Raw genomic sequence first — 23,969 nt, 5'->3', positions numbered from 1 at the left:
CAGACAGTTGAATGTGTCAGAGTGTGAAGGTTACCTGGAGTACTATGCACAGAAGGGCCATAGAATGATGCAGTGACTGAGTAAGAAAGAGCACACCATTAGCTGGGGTGGTCTGCAGATACCTTTAGATGAGGAAGCACTGTTGTGAGTTTTGGCTTTAGAAAAGTGAGAAGCCATTCCAAGCGGGAGGAGTGACATGAGTGGAATCCTGGCAGGAGATGCGCCACGAATGGTGAGGGCATCAGTTTGACAGGAACATAGGTTTGTTTGTGTAGCGGAGTGGTGGTTGATACCTAGAAGGGAGTGCTGGTTCGGGAATGGGAGGGCCTTAAATGATAGGTGGGGCTATAATACCATTGGGGATGTGTGGCACATTCAGCAATGTAAAAGTTTGTTGTCTTTGACCCCAGATCCATTCACCTTACTAATGAAGGTCATTAATTTTTAATATAATAACTGATATGGCTAAGTTTTGTGTCCCCACCTGAATCTCATCTTGAATCATAATCCCCAAGTGTTGAGGGAGAGACCTGGTGGGAGGTGATTGGATCATGGGAGTGGTTTCCTCTTTGCCGTTCTTGTGATAGTGAGGGAGTTCTCATGAGATCTGATGGTTTTATAAGGGGGTCTTCCCCTTTCACTTCTCCCATATACTCTCTCTCTCACCTGCTGTCATGTAAGACGTATCTGCTTCCCCTTATGCCATGATTGTAAGTTTCCTGAGGCCTCCCTAGCCATGTGGAACTGTGAGTCAATTAAACCTCTTTTCTTTATAAATTACCCAGTTTCAGTATGTCTTCATAGCAGTGTGAGAATGGACTAATACAGTAAATTGGTACTGGTAGAGTGGGGTACTGCTGTAAAGATACCCCAAAATATGGAAGCAACTTTGGAGCTGGATAATAGGCAGAGGTTGGAACAGTTTGGAGGGCTCAGAAGAAGATAGAAAGATGTGGGAAAGTTTGGAACTTCCTAGAGACTTTTTAAATGGCTTTGACCAAGATGCTCCTAGTGATATGGACAATGGAGTCCAGGGAGAAGTAGTTTCAGATGGAGATGAGGAACTTCTTGGGAAATGGAGTAAAGGTGACTCTTGCTATGCTTTAGCAAAGAGACTGACAGCATTTTGCCCACACCCTAGAGATCTGTGGAACTTTGAACTTGAGAGAGATAATCTGAAATTGGAACTTATTTAAAAGGGAAGCAAAGCATAGAAATTTGGAAAATTTGCAGCCTGACAATGCAGTAGAAAAGAAAAACCCATTTTCTGGGGAGAAATTAAAGCTGGCTGCAGAAATTTGTGTAAGTAACAAGGAGCCAAATGTTAATCACCAAGACGATTGGGAAAATATTCCTAGGGCATGTGAAGGACCTTTGCAGCAGCCCCTCCCAGTACAGGCCCAGAGGCCTAGAAGGGACAAAATGGTTTCATGGGCTGGGCCCAGGGCCCTGCTGCTCTGTGCAGCCTAGGACTTAGTGCCCTGCTTCCCAACCATTCCAGTCATGGCTAGAAGGGGCAAATTTTTAAAAAGTCACCTCAGGCTATTTGCTTCAGAGGGTGCAAGTCCCAATCCTTGGCAGCTTCCACGTGGTGTTGGGCCTGCAGGTATACAAAAGTCAAGAATTGAGGTTTGGGAAACAGCCAAGATTTCAGACAATGTATGGAAACACCTGGATGTCCAGGCAGAAGTCTGCGCAGGGGCAAAGCCTTCACAGAGAACCTCTATTAGGGCAGTGCAAAGGGGAAGTGTGGGATTGGAGCCCCCACACAGAGACCCCACTGAGGCGCTGCCTAGTGGAGCTGTGAGAAGAGGGCCACCATCCTCCAGACCCCAGCAGGTGGTAAATCCACTGAGAGCTTGCACTGGGCACCTGAAGAAGCCACAAGCACTCAACACCAGCCTGTGAAAGCAGCCAGGAGGGGGATATACCCCACAGAGCCACAGTGGTGGAGCTGCCCAAGGCTGTGGGAGCCCACCCCTTATATTTACATGACCTGGATATGAGACAGGGAGTCAAAGGAGATCATTTTGGAGCTTTAAGATTTAATGACTGTGCCCCACTGGATTTTTGGCTTGCATCAACCTGTAGCCCCTTTGTTTTGGCCAATTTCTCCCATTGGAATGGGTGTTCTTATCTAATGCCTGTACCACCATTGTATCTTAGAAGCAATTAACTTGATTTTGATTTTACAGGCTTATAGGCAGAAGGGACTTGCCCTGTCTCAGATGAGACTTTGAATTGTGGACTTTTGAGTTAGTGCTGAAATGAGTTAAGACTTTGGCAGACTACTGGGAAGGCATGATTGGTTTTGAAATGTGAAAAGATATGAGATTTGGGAAGGGCCAGGGGTGGAATGATGTGGTTAGGCTTTGTGTCCCCACCTAAACCTCATTTTGCATTCTAATCCCCAAGTGTTGACTAGAGACCTGGTGGGAGGTGATTAGATCATGGTGGGTGGTTTCCCCCATGCTGTTCTTGTATATTGAGTTCTCATGAGATCTGTTGGTTTTATAAAGGGCTCTTTCCCCTGCACTTCTTCCACACACACTCTCTCTCGCCTGCTGCCATGTAAGACATGCCTGCTTCCTCTTCTGTCATGATTGTAAGTTTCTTGAGGCCTCCCCAGCCATGTGGAAATGTGAGACAATTAATCCTCTTTTCTTTATAAATTACCCAGTCTCAGGTATGTCTTTATAGCAATGTGAGAACAGACTAATACAATAACCATGTTCTCTTCTTTCTGGAGATCCCCAGCCACATTTGACTTCTAGGTCAGTGGGAAGCAGTCCAACGTGCAACCTGGAACACTTTCATTTGGCTTTTTCATGTAGAGGAATATTTACATGTCCCTGCTTGTTCCTTCTACCCATGGCCTACACACACTGCTAAGCTGTCACATTCCCTGTTGTGCAATGTGTTTGCCATCACCTTCAATGAAAACAATTTTTTAAATGTCAGAATTATTTTCTTAGTTATTAATCCCAAACACACCAGAAACATGATCCAGAATAAAGTTTTCAGTTCACACTGAGCTTGTCATTGCTGAAGCAAGACTCTTAGCTCTTTCACAAGTATGGACAAAATTCGGTAGGAATGTTTTCATCACAAGTATTACTTCTTTATAATGCTTTGATCTAGGGTAATTTCTCTTTAGTTTTGGATGGTAATTTTGCCCCAGGAAAGTCCAAGCAGTCTTATGTGAAGATTTCTGTTTTGTTTAGAGTTTGCCACAAATACTGGAAGGAGAAAGTTTTCTGTAATTTATACAGCTTTACGTTAGAAGGCTGTGGCTTATTTTAAAATGGTTTATGTTCAAAAAATTTTCACCTACAATTATAGTATAAAGTGTCTTGCCTTGTGTTCACAGAGGAATTTTCTCATACAACTACAAGAAAATGTGGAAAGTTTTGTCTGAGAGAATTCAACTTTTTCATCTCTTGTAATTTACTACTTCAGGAATTCAGTTTACCAAAGTGGATTAGAAACTGTTTGTAATGGGGAAATATGTGCACTCTTTGAAAGCAGTTGTCGACAAAAAGTCAAAACCTTACATATTTAAAGAGGTTTATTCTGAGCCAAATATGAGTGACCACAGCCCAAGGCACAGTCTCAAGAGATCCTGAGAACCTGTGCCTAGGGTGGTTGGGTGACAGCTTGATTTTATACATTTCAGAGGAACATAAGACATCAGTCAGTACATGTGAGGTATACATTGGTTTGGTCTGGAAAGGCAGGACAACTTGAAGCAAGGGTCGGGGAGTTGTATGGGGGAGGATGCTTACAGGTTACAGGTGAGGAGGGTGCGTACAGGTTACAGGTGGATTCAAAGATTTTCTTATTGGCAATTGGTTGAAAGAGGTAAATTAGTTATTACCCAAAGACTTAGAATCAATAGAAAGGAGTGTCTGGGTTAAGCTAAGAGGTTGTGGAGACTGAGATTCTTATTATGTAGATGAAGTCTCATAGGTGTCAGCCCTTAGAGACAATGGATGGCAAATGTTTCCCATATAGACCTAGGAAAGGTGCTAGATTCAACAGTTAATCTCTTTAGGATTGGGAGGACCTGGAAGAGGAAAGATATAGTTATGTTAAAGAGATTCTTTACAGATGCAGATTTTCCCCCACAAAAGATGTCTTTGCAGGGTCATTTCAAAATATGGCAGAGAAACATATTTTGGGATAAAATATTTTGATTTTCTTCTTTGGATGTTTTGTTTGTTTTTGAGACAGGGTCTCACTCTGTCTTCCAGGCTGGAGTGCAGTGGCATGATGATGGCTCATTGCAGCTTCAATCTCCTGGGCTTAAGTGATCCTTCTGCCTCAGCTGCCCGAGTAGCTGGGACTACAGGCATGCACCACCATGCCCAGCTAATTTTTGTATTTTTGTAGAGACAGGGTTTCATCGTGTTACCCAGGCTGGTCTCAAACTCCTGAACTCAAGTGATTCACCTGCCTCAGCCTCCCGGAGTGCTGCAATTACAGGCATGAGCCACTTCACCCAGCTGTTACCTTTATCTATCATGTGATGCTAGCTGGGTGTGGTGACTCACACCTATAATCCTAGCATTTTGGGAGACTGAGGCAGGTGGATCACTTAAAACCAGGAATTTGAGACCAACCTGGGCAACATGGTGAAACCTCATCTCCACAAATATATATATATATATATATATATATATATATGTATGTATGTATATGTATATGTATCTCACATGATGCTATACCAAGTCAGGTTGAGTAGGTATTTATGTAGAGACAGGGTTTCACCATGTTGGCCAGACTGGTCTCAAATTCCTGGGATCAAGCAATCTACCTGCCTCAGCCTCCCAAAGTGCTGGGATTATAGGTGCTCTGCACTCTAGCCTTTGTAACAATAAGGGTCTGTTCTGTTGGTTTTAGGATCTCTATTTTCATGTTAATGCTGGTCAGTTGAGTCTAAACTCCAGAAGGGAGAGGATATAATGAGGCATGTCTGACTCCCTCTTTGCATCATGGCCTTAACTAGTTTTTCAGGATTTTTTAATCCTCTTGGTTGAGAAGGGGTCCATTCAGTCAGTAGGGGGAGCTTGAAATTTTATTTTTGGTTTACAAAGTGAAGAGGCTTTCCTCTTTGAGTCCTCACCGTATAACCAGTCTCTACCAGATGCTGAGAATAGCTTAAACTCACTTATTGTCTTATTTGAGCCTGGGGCAGTTTGTTGTAGGCCCTTATCAAAATAGGTTTTTTTGATAATTGATCCTCTTTACTTCTGTGTCTGAATAAAGCTGTAACCTGGCCCTTAAACACCAAAAATGCTTTAGTGGGAGCTCTTGTTTTGGGAAGATGAAAAATTTCTGTGTCTATCAGTCACAGAAAGTATTCCCCACTGGTTTGATTCTGAAATTCAATCATTGCCTATAAAAGTTAAAAACATGTTTTTTCCCTCTAGCTAGCTTTTACTCTGTCTTTTAAAATACCTTTTTTTTTTTTTTTTTTTTGGAGGAGAGGTGGGTCTAAATATGTGTAACTATAGTTTTTTCTTTTTTTGCTTAGATGGTTTAAAGAATTCTGCATGCCATAGTTGACATTCCACCATTTTCCTGTGTTCCATAGTCAAGGCCAAAGGTTAAAAATAAGTTCTTAAAGGAAGCAAAATTAAAGCAAGAGGGAATTACCTACCTCTAAATTGTTTTAGAGACTCCTAGCATTTTACATGAGTTTCTGTTGGTCTGGACAACAGAAGGAAGCATGAAAGGTTTCATTCCTTGCAAATCAGGTGAAACTGGCTTCTACCCTCTTCTTCAATACAAATATGAAACCAAGAAAAAGTAGACTGGAAGACCAGAAAGGGCACAGATTTTTATACCGTTTTCATCAGGATTACTATGTTCATGTTATGGAACCAATTTATAAGTTCTGGGTAACAGCTTAAATAGAAAACTATAGAACCTTCTGTTTCTCAAAGACAGATGGTGAAGAAACATTTATAAATGCTTTACAGTTAGAGAGCATGTGCTTGTCCACTGTTTTTTGTCTTTGTGATCAAAGAAGGATTTGAGGAATTTCTTTTAAAAATCAGTCTGTACAGTAACTGAGTACATTACTTTGAAATAATGGAGAATAGTCACACCCATTGTTTTCAGGGCCTCAGGGAATCCTAGGATGTGTGTCCTGTGGACTGTGTTGTAATTGGCTAGTTACAGTGGTAGTTACTAAAATCAAATCTGTTTCAATTAATAAAGAACTTGACAATGAAAGTAACAAGACTCATACTCATTCTAAAGAGGCCAGGAAAATAAAATAAAAACCCATATGTATTAGGAATTGTAAATAGAGAGGAAGCAGAAACAATGTAATTTGAATTATCTTATTAAAATTTAAAAATATTAAAATTTAACTAGTTTATCTTATTCAGCTAGAGATGGTATAAAAACTTGGCAGAAGTGTGATTTTTGTCTATCTGCTGGCCAGAATAATACTATAGAGATGGGATTTTGTAGATTTCATTCTCTCTACCTCCCCTCGCCCCCTGTCTTCCAATATGTATGTAGAAAAAGTAAATATGATCCCTAACCTTTCTGAAACCTTCTTTAACTTCAGTCTACATATACATAGTCTTAGGCAAAGAGTTCTCAGGTACGTTCCATGGAATCAAGAGTAGAGGCATATGTTGCTTTTCTCAATAGGAAAAACAGTGACTAACTGTGTCCCCCTAAATAAATAGCTATACAAGAAAGTCATGATTCAATGAAAAGACAAACAGCCCAATTTTTAAAAAAAGAACAAAAGATTTGAACAGACATTTTCTCAAAAGAAATATGAATGGGCAATACACACATAAAAACATGCTCAGCAATTTTAGGCTTTAGGGAAATGCAAATTATGACCCCAATGAGATATCACTAGAAAGGCTAAAATGAAAAAGACCAACAACACTAAATGTTGGTGAGACTGTGGAGCACTAGAACTTTTCATATTTTTAGTGGGAGTTCAAAATGGTACAACCGCTTTGAAAAATGGTCTAGCAGTTTCTTACAGAACTAAACAGATCACTCCCCTGTGACCCAGCAGTTCTTATCTTAGGCATTTACCCAAGAGAAACAAAGCATATCTCCATGAATAGAAAAGCAGATGCCAGCTGTGGTATGATTTTGAACAGCTAGTGGAATAAAAGAATAGGGACTGGGCCGGGCGCGGTGGCTCAAGCCTGTAATCCCAGCACTTTGGGAGGTCGAGACGGGCGGATCACGAGGTCAGGAGATCGAGACCATCCTGGCTAACACGGTGAAACCCCATCTCTACTTAAAATACAAAAAACTAGCCGGGCGACGAGGCGGCGCCTGTAGTCCCAGCTACTCGGGAGGCTGAGGCAGGAGAATGGCATAAACCCGGGAGGCGGAGCTTGCAGTGAGCTGAGATCCGGCCACTGCACTCCAGCCTGGGTGGCAGAGCGAGACTCCGTCTCAAAAAAAAAAAAAAAAAAAAAAAAAAAAAAAAAAAAAAGAATAGGGACTGTATCTGACGTTGCTGTTAGAGTAGTTAGGCAGATATGAGCAGGGCAGGAGAGGCCTCCCTCCCCCCACAGGAATGTCAGGCGACCATCAGGTGATGATCAGGTGGTTGTTAAGCTGTCTCTCTAACACACTAGTTGGTCACAGCTTGCACCAGGGAAAGCAGATTCCCAGTAGATAGAAAACACCTTAAGCTCTTAAGCAGCAGCTTCCTCCTTCTTCTTTTTTTTTTTTGAGATGGAGTCTTGCTCCCTCGCCCAGGCTGGAATGCGGTGTCATGATCTCAGCTCACTGCAACGGCTGCCTCCCGGGTTCAAGCAATTTTCCTGCCTCAGCCCCTCCGAGTAGCTGGGACTACAGGCGTGTGCCACCACGCCCACCTAATTTTTTATATTTTTAGTAGAGATGGGGTTTCGCCATGTTGGCCAGGATGGTCTCCATCTCCTGACCTTGTGATCCGCTCACCTCAGCCTCCCAAAATGCTGGGATTACAGGCGTGAGCTTGTAATCATCAGCTTCCTCATTAAGATCTCAGGTGTTGAATGAGTGGACTCAGACTTGCATGCTAAGAGACAAAATGGTGGAGTTTAACTGGTGTATGACCTTCCTCTAGGAACACTCAATTGGTAAGGGAAAAATGCCTGAAATGAGCATGTGCACAACTTCAGTAAACACACTGCACATGCGGCCCCTCCCAAGTGCTGGCAGGCCACTGCACATGCGGACAGTCCACCCCAAGGAAAAATAAAGAGAGGAGATGCAAACCTCAGCACCATGCCATTGTCTAAAAATCTCAAGTCAAGCTTTGGACGGGGTCCTTGAATCTCTCAAGTTGCCCACTTGGCCCTCTTCCATGTGTACTTTGCTTCCTTTCATTCCTGTTCTCAAACTTTTTGATAAACTTTAACTTCTGCTCTAAAACTTGCCTTGGTTTCATTCTACCTTATCCTCTCTCGCCAAATTCTTTCCTGCAAGGAAGCAAGAATCGAGTTGCTGCAGACCCATATGGATTCGCTGCTGCTAATGTTGCCATTTGGATTTTTTTTTTTTTTTAGAGTGTTCCAGAATGCATGCTTAGAGAAGGGAATGTAATCCTACCACACCACTCAGCTCTGCAACAATATAGCTCTGCAGTAATGAGTAAATGCTGTTTGTTAGTTTATTTTAAAGCTCTGCTACTGATATACTGTTATATTTTCCTGGTAAAACCTTTTGTTATACAATCACTTCTTTTTATTTCTAGTAATTCTTTCTCTTACAGTGTATTTTATCTGACATTAATGTGGCTGTATTGCATGTCTTTTGGTTAGTGTTTGCCCTGCTTTGCATCTTCTTTCATTCATTTACTTTCTACTTTTTCTACCCATGTCTTAGGTTTGTGCCTTATAAACAACAGATGGTTAGATTTCCTATTTTTAAAAGTTTATGAGATTCTCCCTCTACCACTGTCTCTACCAATTCCATTTTTTCTCACCCTCTATTGGTTTGGAAGATAGAATCTTTTTTTTTTTGAGTGATTATACTTGGAATTTTAACATGGCTATGTAACAAAGTTACCTACCACTTTACCCTCCTACTGAGCAATCTAAGGATGTTAGAATGTTTTTAACTCCAATCACTTTACTCTTGGCTTATGTGCAATTCCTTGATAATTTTGATGTCTTTTTATTTTTCTTTTGAAGCTCCATTAACTAGATGTTATTACTTATTCCATCATTCTTTGTTTATATTTACCTACATGTTTATAACTTTTTAACATACCATTTTCTTGTATAGTTCCCTTTAGGAACATTTCCCTCCTTCTTCAAGTACATTCTCTTCAAGTACATTCTTTCTTTAGTGAAAGTATTTGGTAGTGAACAATCTCAGTTTTCTGAAATATCTTTATTTTGCCCTCATTCTGGAAAGCTAGTTTCTTACTTCATTTTATTTTTTTAATAGACACAGGGTCTTGCTTTCTTGCCCAGTCTGGTCTTAAACCTCTGGCTTCAAGCGGTCCTCCTGCCTTGACTTCTCAAAGTGCTGGGATTACAGGCACGAGCCACTGTGCCCAGCAATAACCCTAGTTTCACTGGGATCATGGACTCTTAAGAGCTAGAAGGAACTTCACTCATTTTTGACTCAGCCTTTTCCATTTCCAGAAAAGCCTGCCACCAGGCACAGAAAGAATACATGACTTCCAGAGTCGCTGCTGATAATGATTTCTTAGCCTGATACTGAAGATACCCCCTTGTCCTGATTCCTTTTGTCCCCAAGCTAGGATCTTCAACATCTGTCACATCTGTGAGAACCCTTGGTATTAGAGAAGATGGTTTTCTAGTTGTTCCCCAACATAGTTCCCCTGGGCTATGTCATTCCTCCCAGGAAGAGGGTCCTCTCCAAACTTCTCTGCTTACCTTAGTATAAGCTCTCCTCTTCTGTCGTGGAGCCTTTCCTGACTACCCCAGCTGATGGGGATCTTTTCCTGCTTCTCACCCTGTAGATGGCACTTAGCTTGGGTGCTTGATGCTTATCTCTTTATAGCTTATTTCTCCAACTGGAATGCCGTGCATCTAGATCAGTAGTTTCAAAACCTTCTTGATCACACACCCATCCGTGAACAATAGTTGAGCATGTACTCCAAATATATTTCATTATAAATGTTATATTTATATAGTACTGTTATAAACACCGTAAAATATACACAAAATTTTAGTGAAGAAGATGAGAAACAAATAAATGGAAGATCCAGTAGTTCTTTCTGCAGCCCAGCATAGTGATCTGAGAACCCTGGAGTACTCTTCCCTATACTGCTTGGTGGTGTTAGCCCTAATAAATAGTAGACATTCTGTAAGTACCGTATTGGAGGTTGATGACACAGGTACTAGGTGTTAAGGTGACTAGGTCAGAAGGTGAATATCAAGAATTCCTTGAACTTTATTTTCTCTTAACTCTGGGCATTGGTGCATAATGTTGACTCTTCTTGCAACATCCTTCCCCATTTTTCCTGCTTCAGATCCCTTTGCCTTGTTCTGAAACCTTCACTAGCTTATAGTTTTATTGTCATTCCTCAGAGAAGCTATCCTCTGATTCTCCCATATCTGGTTAAGTTTCTGCCCTTCCATACTCCCATGGAAACGTTTACTGCACATAGTGATAGCCATGCACAGTCTAGTTCCAGCATTAGATAGATGGTCAGTTGAAGGCATTACTGTATCTTGTTCACCATTGTACCCCTACATCCTACCCGTATCCTGAACTTAGTGTTGAAAAACCGTCAATTGAAGAAGCATATGATGGAGATGGAAGGAAGTGGTTAGGTGTCCTTTTAGCCTATATTGAGACCACAGTCATAGCAAAAGATGGTCTGCCACTTGGTGCCCAAAATGGGGCAAAATACCTGATTGTCCCAGAAGTGGCTTGTGAATTGAATGACAACCTAGGGTTGAGAGGTCTGTTGTTTCTTATTTTTCAGTGGGAACCCTCACAGTTTGTTGAACTGTTGTGTATTTAGACTGTGTGGCTACTAGATTATGATAGGCCTCTGAATTGAAACCGAAATATCCAGACTTAATGATAATATGGTTTATTGCACTGGCACCAAAATTTCTAGAAAATGAAGGCATTGTTCATGGTTTTTACCCAGCTATTTCAAATATTCTTACATACATTTTTACTTTTCCTAGAAAATTACAAACACTTACCCAAGGATAACACTGGATTATTACAGTAATAGAGAAAAAACCCTTTGAATGAATTTTAAGAAAAGATAATCCATTTGTCCTTGACTAGTGGAATGTTCTCTTTCTGGTAGCAAAGAGATAACAACACTGGATCATAGAGGAGGGAGTTTATTGCAAATCTAAAATCTGCTTTCATTAGAGGTTTAAATCCCCATCACTACCAAACCTTTGTTTATACTGTTTTAAAAGCAAAGTTAATTTTTTCATCTCTTTTAAGTTTTATTTTATTCCTCTATAAGCATAGCAGAACTGTGAAAAAACAAGTAAAACCAACCTAGCAGCTAGGATAATATGCTTTTAAGTTGTTAGCTTCTGACGAGGAGTAACCATATAAGGTAAATGACATTTGATTAAAGCAGTTGTCTTCTTGCCTTTTTTTTTTTTTCTTTTTGCTTCTGTCACCCAGGCTAGTGGCATGATCATGGCTCACTGCAGCCTTGAATTCCTGGGCTCAAGTGATCCTCCTGCCTCAGCCATCTTAGTAGCCGGAACTACCGGTGCATCCCACCATGTCTGGCTGCTTTTTTCGAAGATGTTTTTAAAGATGGGGTCTTGCCATGTTGCCCAGGCTGGTCTTAAACTCCTGACCTCAAGCAGTTCTCCCACTTCAACCTCCTAAAGTGCTGGGATTACAGATGTGTGCCACCATGCTTGGCATTTTAATTTTTTAATTATTATTTTAATAATCTTTCTTTTCTTCTTTTTTGTTCTTTCTGAGACAGGGTCCTGTTCTGTCACCTAGGCTAGAGAGCAGTGGCATGATCACAGCTTACTGCCATCTTGATTGTCTGGGCTCAAGCGATTCTCCCACTTCAGCCTCCCAAGTAGCTGAGACCACAGGCATGTGCCATCAGACCTGGCTATTTTTTTTATTATTTGCAGAGACAAGGTCTCACTACGTTGTCCAGACTGGTTTTGTACTCTTGGTTGTCCAGACTGGTTTTGTACTCTTGGCCTCAAGTGATCCTCCCACTTCAGCCTCCCAAAGTCCTGAGATTATAGGCATGAGCCACCATGACCCCTTTTACCTTTTTCTTTTTTTTCCTTTATTTCTCCCTAATAAGAAAAAGCCGGGCGCGGTGGCTCAAGCCTGTAATCCCAGCACTTTGGGAGGCCGAGATGGGCGGATCACGAGGTCAGGAGATCGAGACCATCCTGGCTAACACGGTGAAACCCCGTCTCTACTAAAAAAAACTACAAAAAAAAAAAACTAGCCGGGCGAGGTGGCGGCGCCTGTAGTCCCAGCTCCCCGGGAGGCTGAGGCAGGAGAATGACATGAACCCGGGAGGCGGAGCTTGCAGTGAGCTGAGATCCGGCCGCAGCACTCCAGCCTGGGTGACAGAGCGAGACTCCGTCTCAAAAAAAAAAAAAAAAAAAAGAAAAAATGGGGTGGGGGGGATACATGTGCAGAGTGTACAGATTTGTTACATAAGTATATATGTACCATGGTGGTTTGCTGTACCTATTGACCTGTCCTCTAAGTTCCCCCCCCGTCCCCTCACCCCCCCACCTCTTTAAAAAAAAAAAAAAAGAGCTATCAAAAAATGGTGGCTGAGGTTCAAAGCTCTCACCTCAGTTTTGTAATAAAGGTAGTTAATCTTTGGTGTTGGATTTCATATTAGTCTGTTTACAGTGAGCAACAGTACAGCAGTTTTAAAAATCATGTTGAATCAGAAACACGAGGAAGGCAGCAGAGCTTTCTCTCTGCCATGCACTTGGAGAAGGAAATGACTCGGCACCATACTCCTCATGGCTAATATCCTTTAAGATTTCTCCAAAATCATGAAACCAGAACTTGAGAGCTTAAAAGTGACTTTAGAAGTCTACCAGTGGATAAGAGAGAAAAAAAAAATCAAAAAGGAAATGGAATAAGCCGAACTAAAGGGCAGGATTCTTTTCGTTCTCAGCAGGAAACATATGTTTATCTGGAAAAGATTTTGGTTGGACAGGTTGTTTGTATAAGAATCTTTTTTGTGAGGAAGGAAGATCAACCTGGGCTTGGAGGCTGGGGTGGGGGGTAGAGAGAACAGTCCCTGAGCTTCAAGTAAATGAGAAAAATACATAGATTTTAAACAGAGGAGCCCTGCTTTCATGGGGATCATATGATCGTGCTATCAGGTTACTTTTAAGTTGTGATGATGTATACATACTTTATGAAATATGATTAAATGGTAACTTTAGTATTATTAGTGGCTACAAGAACAGAAACAGCAACTTTTAAAAAGATATGGAAAGATGTTTTGGGTGAAAAGTAGTTGGCTGTGCAACACATAGTGTATGACATACATCATTAATTTAAGACCGTAGATGTACAGTATATATTTGGCATGTACACCAGGATTTTCAGTGATTATTGATGTAATAAGATTTATGATTTTTAAAAAGAAACTCTTCATGATAGTTTTCTGTACCACTTACATTTTCCATAGTGATTATCATATTGTCTTTATAAACAAGGACAACGGTAAATCAAAAAGAGAGATATTCCGTGGTGCCTGTTCTCTGACAGCGGAGACCACATCATAGCTACGTTGTTCCCTTACATTGCATTTACATTACATTTAAAATGTTATCAGAAGGACAGAGGCTCATGAATGAGACATGTTCTCTCCAGTTACATTTAGTAATGAAGAATCAGAGAAAAAATCTCCAGATAATTGGAAAATGTTTACATTTTCAAGTATATAAAACCAGGATACATTATCTCGTTTAAGCTTGGAGTTGACAATAATACCATTTTGAGATGTTTTTCAGATAGGATGACAGTGAGAGTCACAGTGGGGTTGCCCCTCCACATTATGCAACCCAAATGTGATGGAACAGAAACATTTTTCCTCATCATCCTGAAACCGAGTGGTGATGATCCATTGAGGAATGTTTAATTTTCATGTATTAAAACAAGAAGAATTAATATTAATGAAAAAAATAACATACTATTAATGAAAAAAAATAGCACCAAAAAGGAAGAATGAAGAGGTGGCAGCTAAAAGCCTTTTTATGGATAATATCAATAGAGGAAAACGAAGTATCTGTAGAATCACAGCAAGAGAATAGGAACTCTGAATATTTTTGCAGAAGGGAACTGTAGGCTTCTTGCAGTTGATAATAGGACAGGAGGAATTTCCATCATTGTGTATGTAGAAAGGAGTAGACACTGAACGTTGAAGATTATTATCATAAACATTTTCTACTTCACTTCACCTTGAAGAAGCCTACAGAAAGCGTATATGGCACAGCTGGGCACAGTGGCTCATGCCTGTAATCCTAGCACTTTGCAAGGCCAAAGGGAGAGGATCACCTGAGCCCAGGAGTTTGAGACCAGCTGGGGCAACATAGTAAGTCTCCAACCCTACTTAAGATTTTTAAAAAGCATATGTAGCAGTAAAATTTCAGTGAGAAATCAGGACCAGGGTAAATATAAATATATTACTATAGCATATAAATAAATATGGATGCCCCACCCATAGTCCCTCTCATCCCACAAAAGAAAGCTGGAAATGCTGAAAAATTAATAACTCCCTGCCCTGAAGCAGCCATCAGCCAGTGATGAATAGGAGCCAGAGGATGAATAACCCAACTTCCTCACCCGCTGAGGGTGTTCAACCAGGTCCTTGAAATTCCTGACAGGAATCGAGCCTCAGTTGCCTACCCTGGAAACCTGCTCAGTAATACCCTTATCGTTGGTTTCCTTCCCTTCCCTGTCTCACTTCTGTAATCCCCTGGTGCATCTGGGGTTCCTTCCTGAATAAAGTACTTGCAACTTAAGTCCCTATCTTGAACTCTGCTCCTGGGGGAATCCAAATGAGGACAGGTGCAGACAGAGTAGAACAAGGATAAGCAAAGCAGGAGAGAGATCTGAAGACATCTCTAAGGTTGTTTGGGTGACTCCAAGGAGAGTGGTCCAATTAGCTAGGAGAAAGAGAGGGTGGAGGAGGCCGAGAAGAGGGTTCAGCCCAACAAATGCCAAGTTTTAGGTAGCTTGAGGATACCTTGAAGAGATGCTGAGAAGCAGCTTAGAAATAAGTTTATTAGCTAGAAGCCAGAGCTGGCCAGGCACAGTGATATGCACCTGTAGTCCCAGCTACTCTGGAGGCTCAGGTGGGAGGATGGCTTGAGTCCAGATGCTGTTTGAGGTCAGCCTGGGCAATATAATGAGACCTCATATCTCTCTCTATATATATATACACATACACACACACACACGTACACACACATATGATATATATGATGTAGATCTATATATCTTAGATCTACATTGTATATCATATATCATATATGATATATATGTCAACAAACCTCATCTCAATATAAATGAATGAATGAATGAAACCAGAGCTATAGCTGTATATTTGGGAATCCTCAGTGTACAGGCAGTTGATGAATGAACATCCAGGAAGACTAGAAGCATGGTATGCAGGGAACCTTGGGGCATACACATATTTAAAAATGGGGTGGAAGAGAAAAGCCAGTGAAGGAGACTAAGAAAGAGGATTGTAGAGAGAGGAACCAGAGCTGTTATTGGAGCCAAGTCCTCTTTCTTCAAGGACTGAGAAGGGGAGAGTTTGTACTTTGGAGTTTGCACAGATCACAGACATGAAAAAGGAAAGATGATAATGAGAGGAAAATGTGAGGTCAGGACTCTTCTCCCATCCTGATGTGGTGAGAGGCTTTTCTCGTGGTTCCGGATGGAACTTGGGCCCTGTTGCAGATGCTCACATACAACGTTCTGTTCTAATCACTGTTCTGCTGGCAGAGGAGGCTGGAGTGATGAGTGAGCATGAGTTTAGCTTGTGTGGGTGCTATGAGCCGTAGGTCCTACTCAAGAGATTCGGTCTAGTAACAAATTATTTTCCTCTCCTTCTTTTGCCATCCCATTTAGTTTGCAGGATGGTTGGTGTTTGTGTGGGCTGAGATTCCTCGGAGGGAACCAAAGCCCTGAGAAACATGTAGCACCCGTTGATTTGGGTCTCCACAGTGAGATGCGGGTCTAATACAGTGAGTTCAACTACTTTATCTGAGTTTGGAAATAACTATGAGTTACATAGTTAAGCTGTTTTCAAAAAACACAGAGGATTCTGTACTGCTAGTGCCATTGAGGGGGCTTTTGCTGCCATTTTTTTTTTCAACTTATTTTTTTGAGATGAAGTCTTACTCTGTCGCCCAGGTTGGAGTGTAATGGTGTGATCTCAGCTCACAGCAACCTCTGCCTCCCAGGTTCAAGCAGTCCTCCTGCCTGAGCCTCCTGAGTAGCTAGGATTACAGGCACCCGCAACCACGCCTGGCTAATTTTTGTAGTTTTAATAGATGGGGTTTCACCATGTTGGCCAGATGGTCTTGAACTCCTGACCTCAGGTCATCTGCCCACCTCAGCCTCCCAAAGTGCTGGGATTACGGGCGTGAGCCACCACACCTGGCCTTGCTGCTATTTTTAAATACCAAAACCCTTTGTTGCAGTCTTTATCACAGGTGCTGGCACAAAATTCCTGGTACCTTCTCCCTGTTCTAATTCACCAAGTTCTCCTTCCTCTTTTCCAAAGACTGCTAACCTGGAAGTCTTCCTTAATTAGTTAGAGGACTAGATCTGCAACTCCTGTGATTTCTTTGCTCAGTGCCCATGTCACTGTCACCCACTGGTGGGGTGTGCTTGTTGCAAATACCCATTTAAATGGGTATTTACAACTTAAGTTAGTTAAGTTAGGCATTTGTTTAACACATGTCCTAATCTCTGTTTATGTCATTATTGTCTCAGGTATCATCATCATCTCTGTTTATATTTTTATGCATCATTTTTTATGCAGGTAGTTGCTTATTCAGTTTTTTTGATGATGTTAAGCAAAATTCTCTTGCTACCTTACCTCATTACCTTCCGGGGATATATTTTGCAGACATAAACCGCATAATATTTTCTGGTTCTTTCTTGGTTAGTAGCTTTTGGTTAACTCTAAGGTTTTTCTGTTTGTTTTTGTCACAGTTGTTTTCTCCCATGTGTACAAATGATAAAACAAATATCTCAGGAAGAAGAAAAAAGACATTTGGTAGTGTATCCAGTAGTTCAACAATAGTCAACAGAGTCTGGCATCCTCACTTCTGTCATTGACTGCTTGACCTCACTTAACCTTCCTGTTAGTTTCAGTTTCCTCACTAGAAAATTTATTACTTTCCAGGGATACCAGGAGACCTGGTGTTAATAAAGGGCACAGTGCAGAGTGTGTGGAAGATTTTAGTTTCAGTTCTAGCACAAGCTAGCTAAATGTGTCTTGAGTACATTAACTTCTCTAGGCCTCAATCCTAGGTATTCATTCTTCTTCTAGACAATAGACACTTGAATTAAAAATCCTTTCTATCGGCCAGGTGCGGTGGCTCACACCTATAATCTCAGCAGTTTGGGAGGCCGAAGCAGGAGGATCACTTGAGCCCAGGAGTTCGAGACCAGCCTGAACAACATAGCAAGACCCTGTCTCTTAAAAAAAAAAAAAAAATCCTTTCTATTCCTAAAACTCTGGGGTAGTGTGAAGTAAGGGTTTTCACAGTTATACTGGGTAAGTTACTACCTGTCGGGTACTTCTCTAATTATGCTGTACTTATTAACTTATCAAGTCCTTCAGTGGCCCTATGAGGAGCATACTGTTTGTGTTCTATAGATGAGGAAACTGAAGCATAGGATGTTAAACAACTTGCCCAGGGCCACCGAGCTTATAAGAGGAGAAGCAGTCTTTACACCCCAGGCTCCAGATTCCACAGCCTCAACCACCAAACTCTCTTGTCTGTCGTTAAATAGAAGGCTGTTCTGTCTTCTCAGTGTAGCCCCCTTAAAGATAAGCCACAGGTCTTAGTAAACCACAGCGCTTTTGCTATTAGGCAAACTAAACTTGAGTTAAATCGTATTTTACACTGAATTGAAGTTATATTCTCTGTGCATTTTATGCCAGTAATTCTGGAAACTAAAAAGTGCCATGCCAGAAATTTTCTCTGATTTAATTTGCTTACAATCATTTTAAAAATGAGGAGCTATGATCCACGCGTTTGCCCCATGTTGGCATGTTTTAGAAGTACTTTCAAATATATATTTCTGCTACTGGAATAGAAAACCATAAATTCAGGCAGATAGAACAAAAGGCCAAAGAGGGTGATATATTTACTGTTTTTGAGATAAAGTTGAAACAGTTTGCAGAATCCCAGCAAGAGAATAGGAATTCTCAGAGACAAACTCCTCCTCCACAGAAGCCTCACATGACCAACACAAGTTTCAGTCCAGTGCAACTTTTTGCAAATGAAAACTTACCCTGGGGTTGTTTGGAGACTCCTAGTCACTTGCGCTTTCTAAAGTTCTCAAAACGAGCATGGGATGACAGTCCAGTTTTATGAAATATAATTTTAGTTCAGAAGAGATGGAGTTTCAGTTTAGAATAGTTACTCTTCATTATATTTGACATAATTACTCTGCACCCTGTGGATGGGTGGCTTTTCAAAACCCACTCCTGGTGAGGCAGATCAGGGCTCCAGGCCAGCACCCCTCTGGAGACTGGAATGTGAATTTTTGTGCCGGGGCACAGAGCCAGCTTCCTATTTATTTAGAGCCATTGAGCACCTAAGGAGCCAAACAGAAGCTGTGACGCAAGTTTTGGCTGCAGAGCATGTTAGGGTTGCCTGACGTGTCTAACTAAAATATGATCTGAGAGATTTCTCAAAGCTCTGGCTGATTTAAGCACCATAGTATTCAGTAGCGTGTTTTGAGTCCTTTTAACTCAGTCCTAAGTAAACAGGAGGCAGTGCAAACAATGAGGAAGTTCCCTCTGCATTCTGATGGTGAAGTGGGGTTGGAGTCTGTAGGCAAAAAGAGTGCAAGAGGAGAGCTGTTTCCTCTTGTCCATGACAGCAGTCTAGAACATGGTGACAGTGAAAGTCATTGGAAGCCATGGGGGCCGCAGTTTTCTTTATGTGACCAAATGTCTTACAAACTCCCAGGTGTGTGTGTAGGTGCGTGAGTGTGTATGTTTGTTTTCTAAAGAAAGAGGCACACGTGCAAAGTAATGTAAAAGGGCGGAGTGAAGTTTGTCCATGTCCCTGTATAAAAAGTGCATGGGACGTGCCTGGGGCAAGAGTGAAAGAGACACGGCCCCAGGTTGTGAGAGAAGAGATTGAGGTGCACTCCCAGGCTGCTGTGGGAACAGTGGGTTAGCATGTCACCCGGCTTTAGGATTTTGGGGGAGGTTGCTCAGGCTCTGAGGCAGTTAGGTTAAGTCTAATTTAACTCTTAATGGTTGGAAGAAAAGAGGGAAGGGCAGTTTAGGAAGGTGAAAAGTCAGGAGTGAAGGCAGCAAGAAATGATTGACATGCAGTTTTTTCCTAAATCCTCCTCTGGTTATAAGGAATCAACTGGAAAATTGCAGTGGCAATAGCTGTTAAGAAAAAAAATAGGATTCAATTCATGAAATATTAAACATATAAGTGAACTGGCATTTTAACAAATCTTTGTAGTATTAAGGGATTAAAAAAGTTGATTCTTGGTAATTAGATCCTCAGGGAGAGCTTAATTTGCATCTATGTATGATAAGTGTTTACTATTAATAATTCAATACAAGTTTTGCTTTGGCCAGTATTGAGCTGCGTCTCAGGCTGGTGAAAACAGAGGCTAGATAGAGAGTGATACCATTAGCCTAATTTTGTCATCTACAAGCAAAGGAATGTTAAAATCTATTCACTTTGTGGTTTCTAAATGACTTCTAGAAGTATCGTGCATGGAAGAGGGCAGTGTAATGTAGTAACTTCTGTTCTTATGCAGTCCTTAGAACCTGTCAGGATTATTGGTTATGACACTATTCCCACAGGGTGGATATGGATGACAGGGGCATCTTTATCTTCTTGAGACCTATGAGAAACTTAAGAAGGAAAGTAACTAGGCCGTTTGCCAAAGATTACACCTACCTCCAAACAAAAACTGAGGCAGGTATAATGTTAACTGTGGTGGAATCTCTGAAGATGTTGGTGTCTTAGCCAAATTCATTTTGACTCTTTTTGCATTTCACTCTTTGAGATCTATTGTGTAGACTCTAATTCTTTGACAGGTATTGTCACGTTGGTCTCCACAAAAATTATTATTGAAATAACTACATTTTTTTCTTTCTTTCTTTCTTTTTTTTTTTTTGGAGAGAAGGTCTTGCTGTGTTGCCCAGCTGAAGTGCAGAGGTGCAATCATGGCTCACTGTAGCCTCAACCTCCTGGGCTCAAGTGATCCTCCCTAGTAGCTGAGACCACAAGTGCACACCTGGCTTTTCTTTTTTTTTTTGGTAGAAAAAGAGTTTCACTATGTTGCCCAGACTGGTCTCCAGCTCCTAGGCTCAAGTGATCTCCCACCTCGGCCTCCCAAATTTCTGGCATTAAAGATGTAAGCCACTGTGCTTGCCCTAAATAACTGCATTTTTTTAAAATGCTGCAATGTGCCTAGCTTTGTGCTAAGCTCTTTGAATGTGTTACCTGATTCAGTCCTTGGGAAAACCCTAGGAAGAAGGGGCCACCTGGTTTCTAGATGGGAACCCTGAGGCTTAGCAAGAAAAAGAGAGCCAGTGTGGTAGGGCCAGGACTGGAGCCCGGTTTATACTCCTACCAACAGGATGGGGGTGCCTGTTCCACTTCATCCTTGTTAAAAAGGACAGTTTAGCAATCCTTTTAAGTATTTGCCAACCTAAGAGGTAAAAATGTGATTTAGTTTCTGGGTCTTATGTGTCTGTCTTGGGTAGGATTGGACATCTTGGCATGGTTATTGGCTGTTTTCACTTACAGTTTTAGGAATTGCCTCTTCACATCCTCTGCCCCATTTTTACTGGATTGTTCATCTTTTTTTTAATTGATGTCTGTGTGTTATAAATAGTAATCCTTTGTCATGTGTTACAAGTCCTCTCCTCAGTTTATTTCTTTCAACTTTCTCCTTTGTATTTTTCTGCCAGATAGAAGTTTAAATTTCTTAAATTGCAGATCTGTGAACTTTTGATGGCTTTAGAGTTTATTATCCCTTTTTAAATTTTTTTTTAAGAGACAGGCCACTAGATTGTCCAGGGTGGCCTTGATCTCCTGGACTGAAGCAGTCCTCCTGCCTTAGCCTCCCAAGGTGTTGGTATTATAGATATGAGCCACTCACTGTACCCGGCCAAGTTTTATTATCCTTATCTTATCCTAGGAGTATAGTATTTTTCTGTGTTTTCTTATTGTTCTATAATTTCCTTTTTAACAGGTATCTGAGATTATCTTTGAAATCCTCTGTCTCTTCCAGGGTTTAAAATTTTTTTAGCAAATTATTCGTTTATGATTTCTTAAATTTCCTTTGTTTCAATGATTAAAGCATTATTGAGGAAATAAGCTATATTTTATTAATCACAAGTCTCTGTATACACTAGAAAAATTCTAGTATAATTTTTTGGAATACATAATGATGCAGTTTCAGAGTCCTCAGATTAGAAACCACTGTTTTAAAAGCATGAGGTTAGAAAAGGAATTTTGCACCTATTCCAGCTTAATTTCTACCTATTCCAGGTTAGCAGAGGTGGTCCTGTACCAATGGCTTTTGGACAGAGCTCTCATAGTCTGTGCTGTGGACGATTCCCCCATTCAGTGTGCGAGGATACCAGAATGAAAGAAGAATAATGAGAAATGCTTACAGCCCATAGATAGACGTGAGGTCACAGACAGCCAGACTGGAGGAGCTAGGAGACCATGCTGATGTCACATACTGCCCTGTCAGAACCCTGGGAAACCCTTGGTCTGTGCTGCAAGAGATTGGCCTATGATAGCCAGTTATAACCAGTCAGTGGGCATCTCAGGGGTTTGCATAGGTCTAACCTTAAAAAGCCACATGACTGGGTGTGGTGACACAGACTTGTAATCCCAGAACTTTGGGAGGCCAAGACAGAAGGATCACCTGAACCTGGGAGTTGGAGATCAGCTCTGGCATCATAATGAGACCTCCATCTCTATAAAAAAAAAAATGTTTTTTAATTAGCTGGGTATGGTGGTGCATGCCTATAGTCCCAGCACCTTGAGATGCTGAGGTGGGAGCATCACTTGGGCCTGAGAGTTCGAGGCTGCAGTAAGCATGACTGAGCCACCGCACTTCAACTTGGGTGACAATATGAGATCCTATCTTAAAAAGAAACAAGAGTCCTATTAGGAAACCATAAGGATTTGGAGGGGGATGTTTTAGATCTTAAAGAAAGAAAAAATAATTTGGGGAGTACTTGAACTATCAAACTTTCTCATCTATTAGGTGCGTTAGGTTCCTTACATCTTACTCTTTTTTTCCTTCTTTTTAATATATAGCTACTCTTCAGAGAGACCGGATCTTCAAACATTTTACCAGGAAGCGCCAAAGGGCTATGCGAAGGCGAGTCCACCAGATCAATGGACACAAGTTCATGGCCACCTATCTGAGGCAGCCCACCTACTGCTCTCACTGCAGGGAGTTTATCTGGTAAGGAGTTCTCTGACTTCCGTCCTCCTCAGAGCTTCTCTCTAATAGGCTTCCTCTGGTTATGTATGACTTTAGCAGAATGCATGATTATTTAAGAATTCTTTTGGGATCTGATTTTTGCCTCTTACTCTGATATGTTGATCCAGTAATTTAAATCTCCATTGCAAAAACATGTAAATAATTTACAGATCCAAGTTTTAGATATTATTTCTTTTTAAAATCATCTTGGTAAAGATGCTAATGAATCCTGAACTGGTCAAAAAGCATAAATCAGAGAAAAAAGCTAATAAGTCAATAAATAGACAACCAGTAAATTGGATAATCAGCCCCTAAGGACCAAAGAATAATCAACAGTATTGCTTTAAGAAGGCATGAATCACATAATGACTTATGGAAATTAATGGTTGCAAGAAAACTAAACACAAAGTAGTCTTCAGCCTCTTGGTATGTAGCAGAAGATAATAGCCTTCAGTGATCATATACTATAATCTAATCCCTGGCAATTAGGAACTAAGATAATTCAACATGGAGAAATTCTAGAGATTTGGGGCAATATCTTACTAGACATGCAACTGAAGCTTAAGTCTCAGTCTCAGTGGCAAATGTAAAATAAATTTAAGCAGTAATTATCTTTAATGATAAATTAAGCATATTTATTTGGAAAGGGAAGAAAGCAAGATGCCCTCACACACCTATCTCAGAAGGAGAAAACAGTTTGGTAGCATGAAAGGAGATCTATGTTTTTATTGTCAGCTTTCATTATTTTGTTTAATGAAGCAGAAGCCCTTGGGTCAGAGCAGTTTCTGAATGTTGATCAATTACTTTGTATTTTGTATTCTGTGATTACTTTGGATTTTATATCTTCAACAGTCAGAACCTAGGGCTAGTTAATATTTCTGACATTTTTAATCAAGAAACAAGTTTTGAGACCCTAAACTGGCTATAGATATGAAGCCAACAAATGTGTCATAACATTTATTGTGTTTAGGAAAAAAATTCTATTACCTTTTTTGGGGGGGCGGAATTAGCAGCCCTGGTGTTTTTGAGCTCACGTTTCCTCTTTGCATCAGGCTGCACTCGACTTAGCCACAGCCCCACCTCTCTGTGGTTCTCTCACTTGTGACCTAAGGCTGCTTGCGTGTTGCAGTGTATTTCATGTCACACCTTTCTGTTTCTTTTACATGACCTGCTAGGCTCCTGTAGGCATTAGTGGTGATGGCCCCTGACCTGAACTGACATTTGTAATGGAAACTTATTTGATCATTTCACTGACTTTTTTCCATCAAAGAAAC

General features: G+C 41.0%; 1 protein-coding gene across 3 annotated transcripts in view; it reads left to right on the top strand.

The window, feature by feature from the left end:
• PRKCH (protein kinase C eta) overlaps positions 1 to 23,969 on the top strand; it is a 244,160-nt gene that overhangs the window by 103,166 nt on the left and 117,025 nt on the right. For all 3 annotated transcript variants that reach the window (XM_033187812.1, XM_033187813.1, XM_033187814.1), the window contains exon 3: positions 22,527 to 22,677. In XM_033187812.1, coding sequence (XP_033043703.1) covers positions 22,527 to 22,677 — 151 coding nt within the window. The remainder of the gene's footprint in view (positions 1 to 22,526; positions 22,678 to 23,969) is intronic.

Source organism: Trachypithecus francoisi, unplaced genomic scaffold (assembly GCF_009764315.1).
Source record: "Trachypithecus francoisi isolate TF-2019V2 unplaced genomic scaffold, Tfra_2.0 Lachesis_group3, whole genome shotgun sequence".
NCBI lineage: Eukaryota > Metazoa > Chordata > Mammalia > Primates > Cercopithecidae > Trachypithecus > Trachypithecus francoisi.
This window is presented reverse-complemented; position numbering and strand designations above follow the sequence as displayed.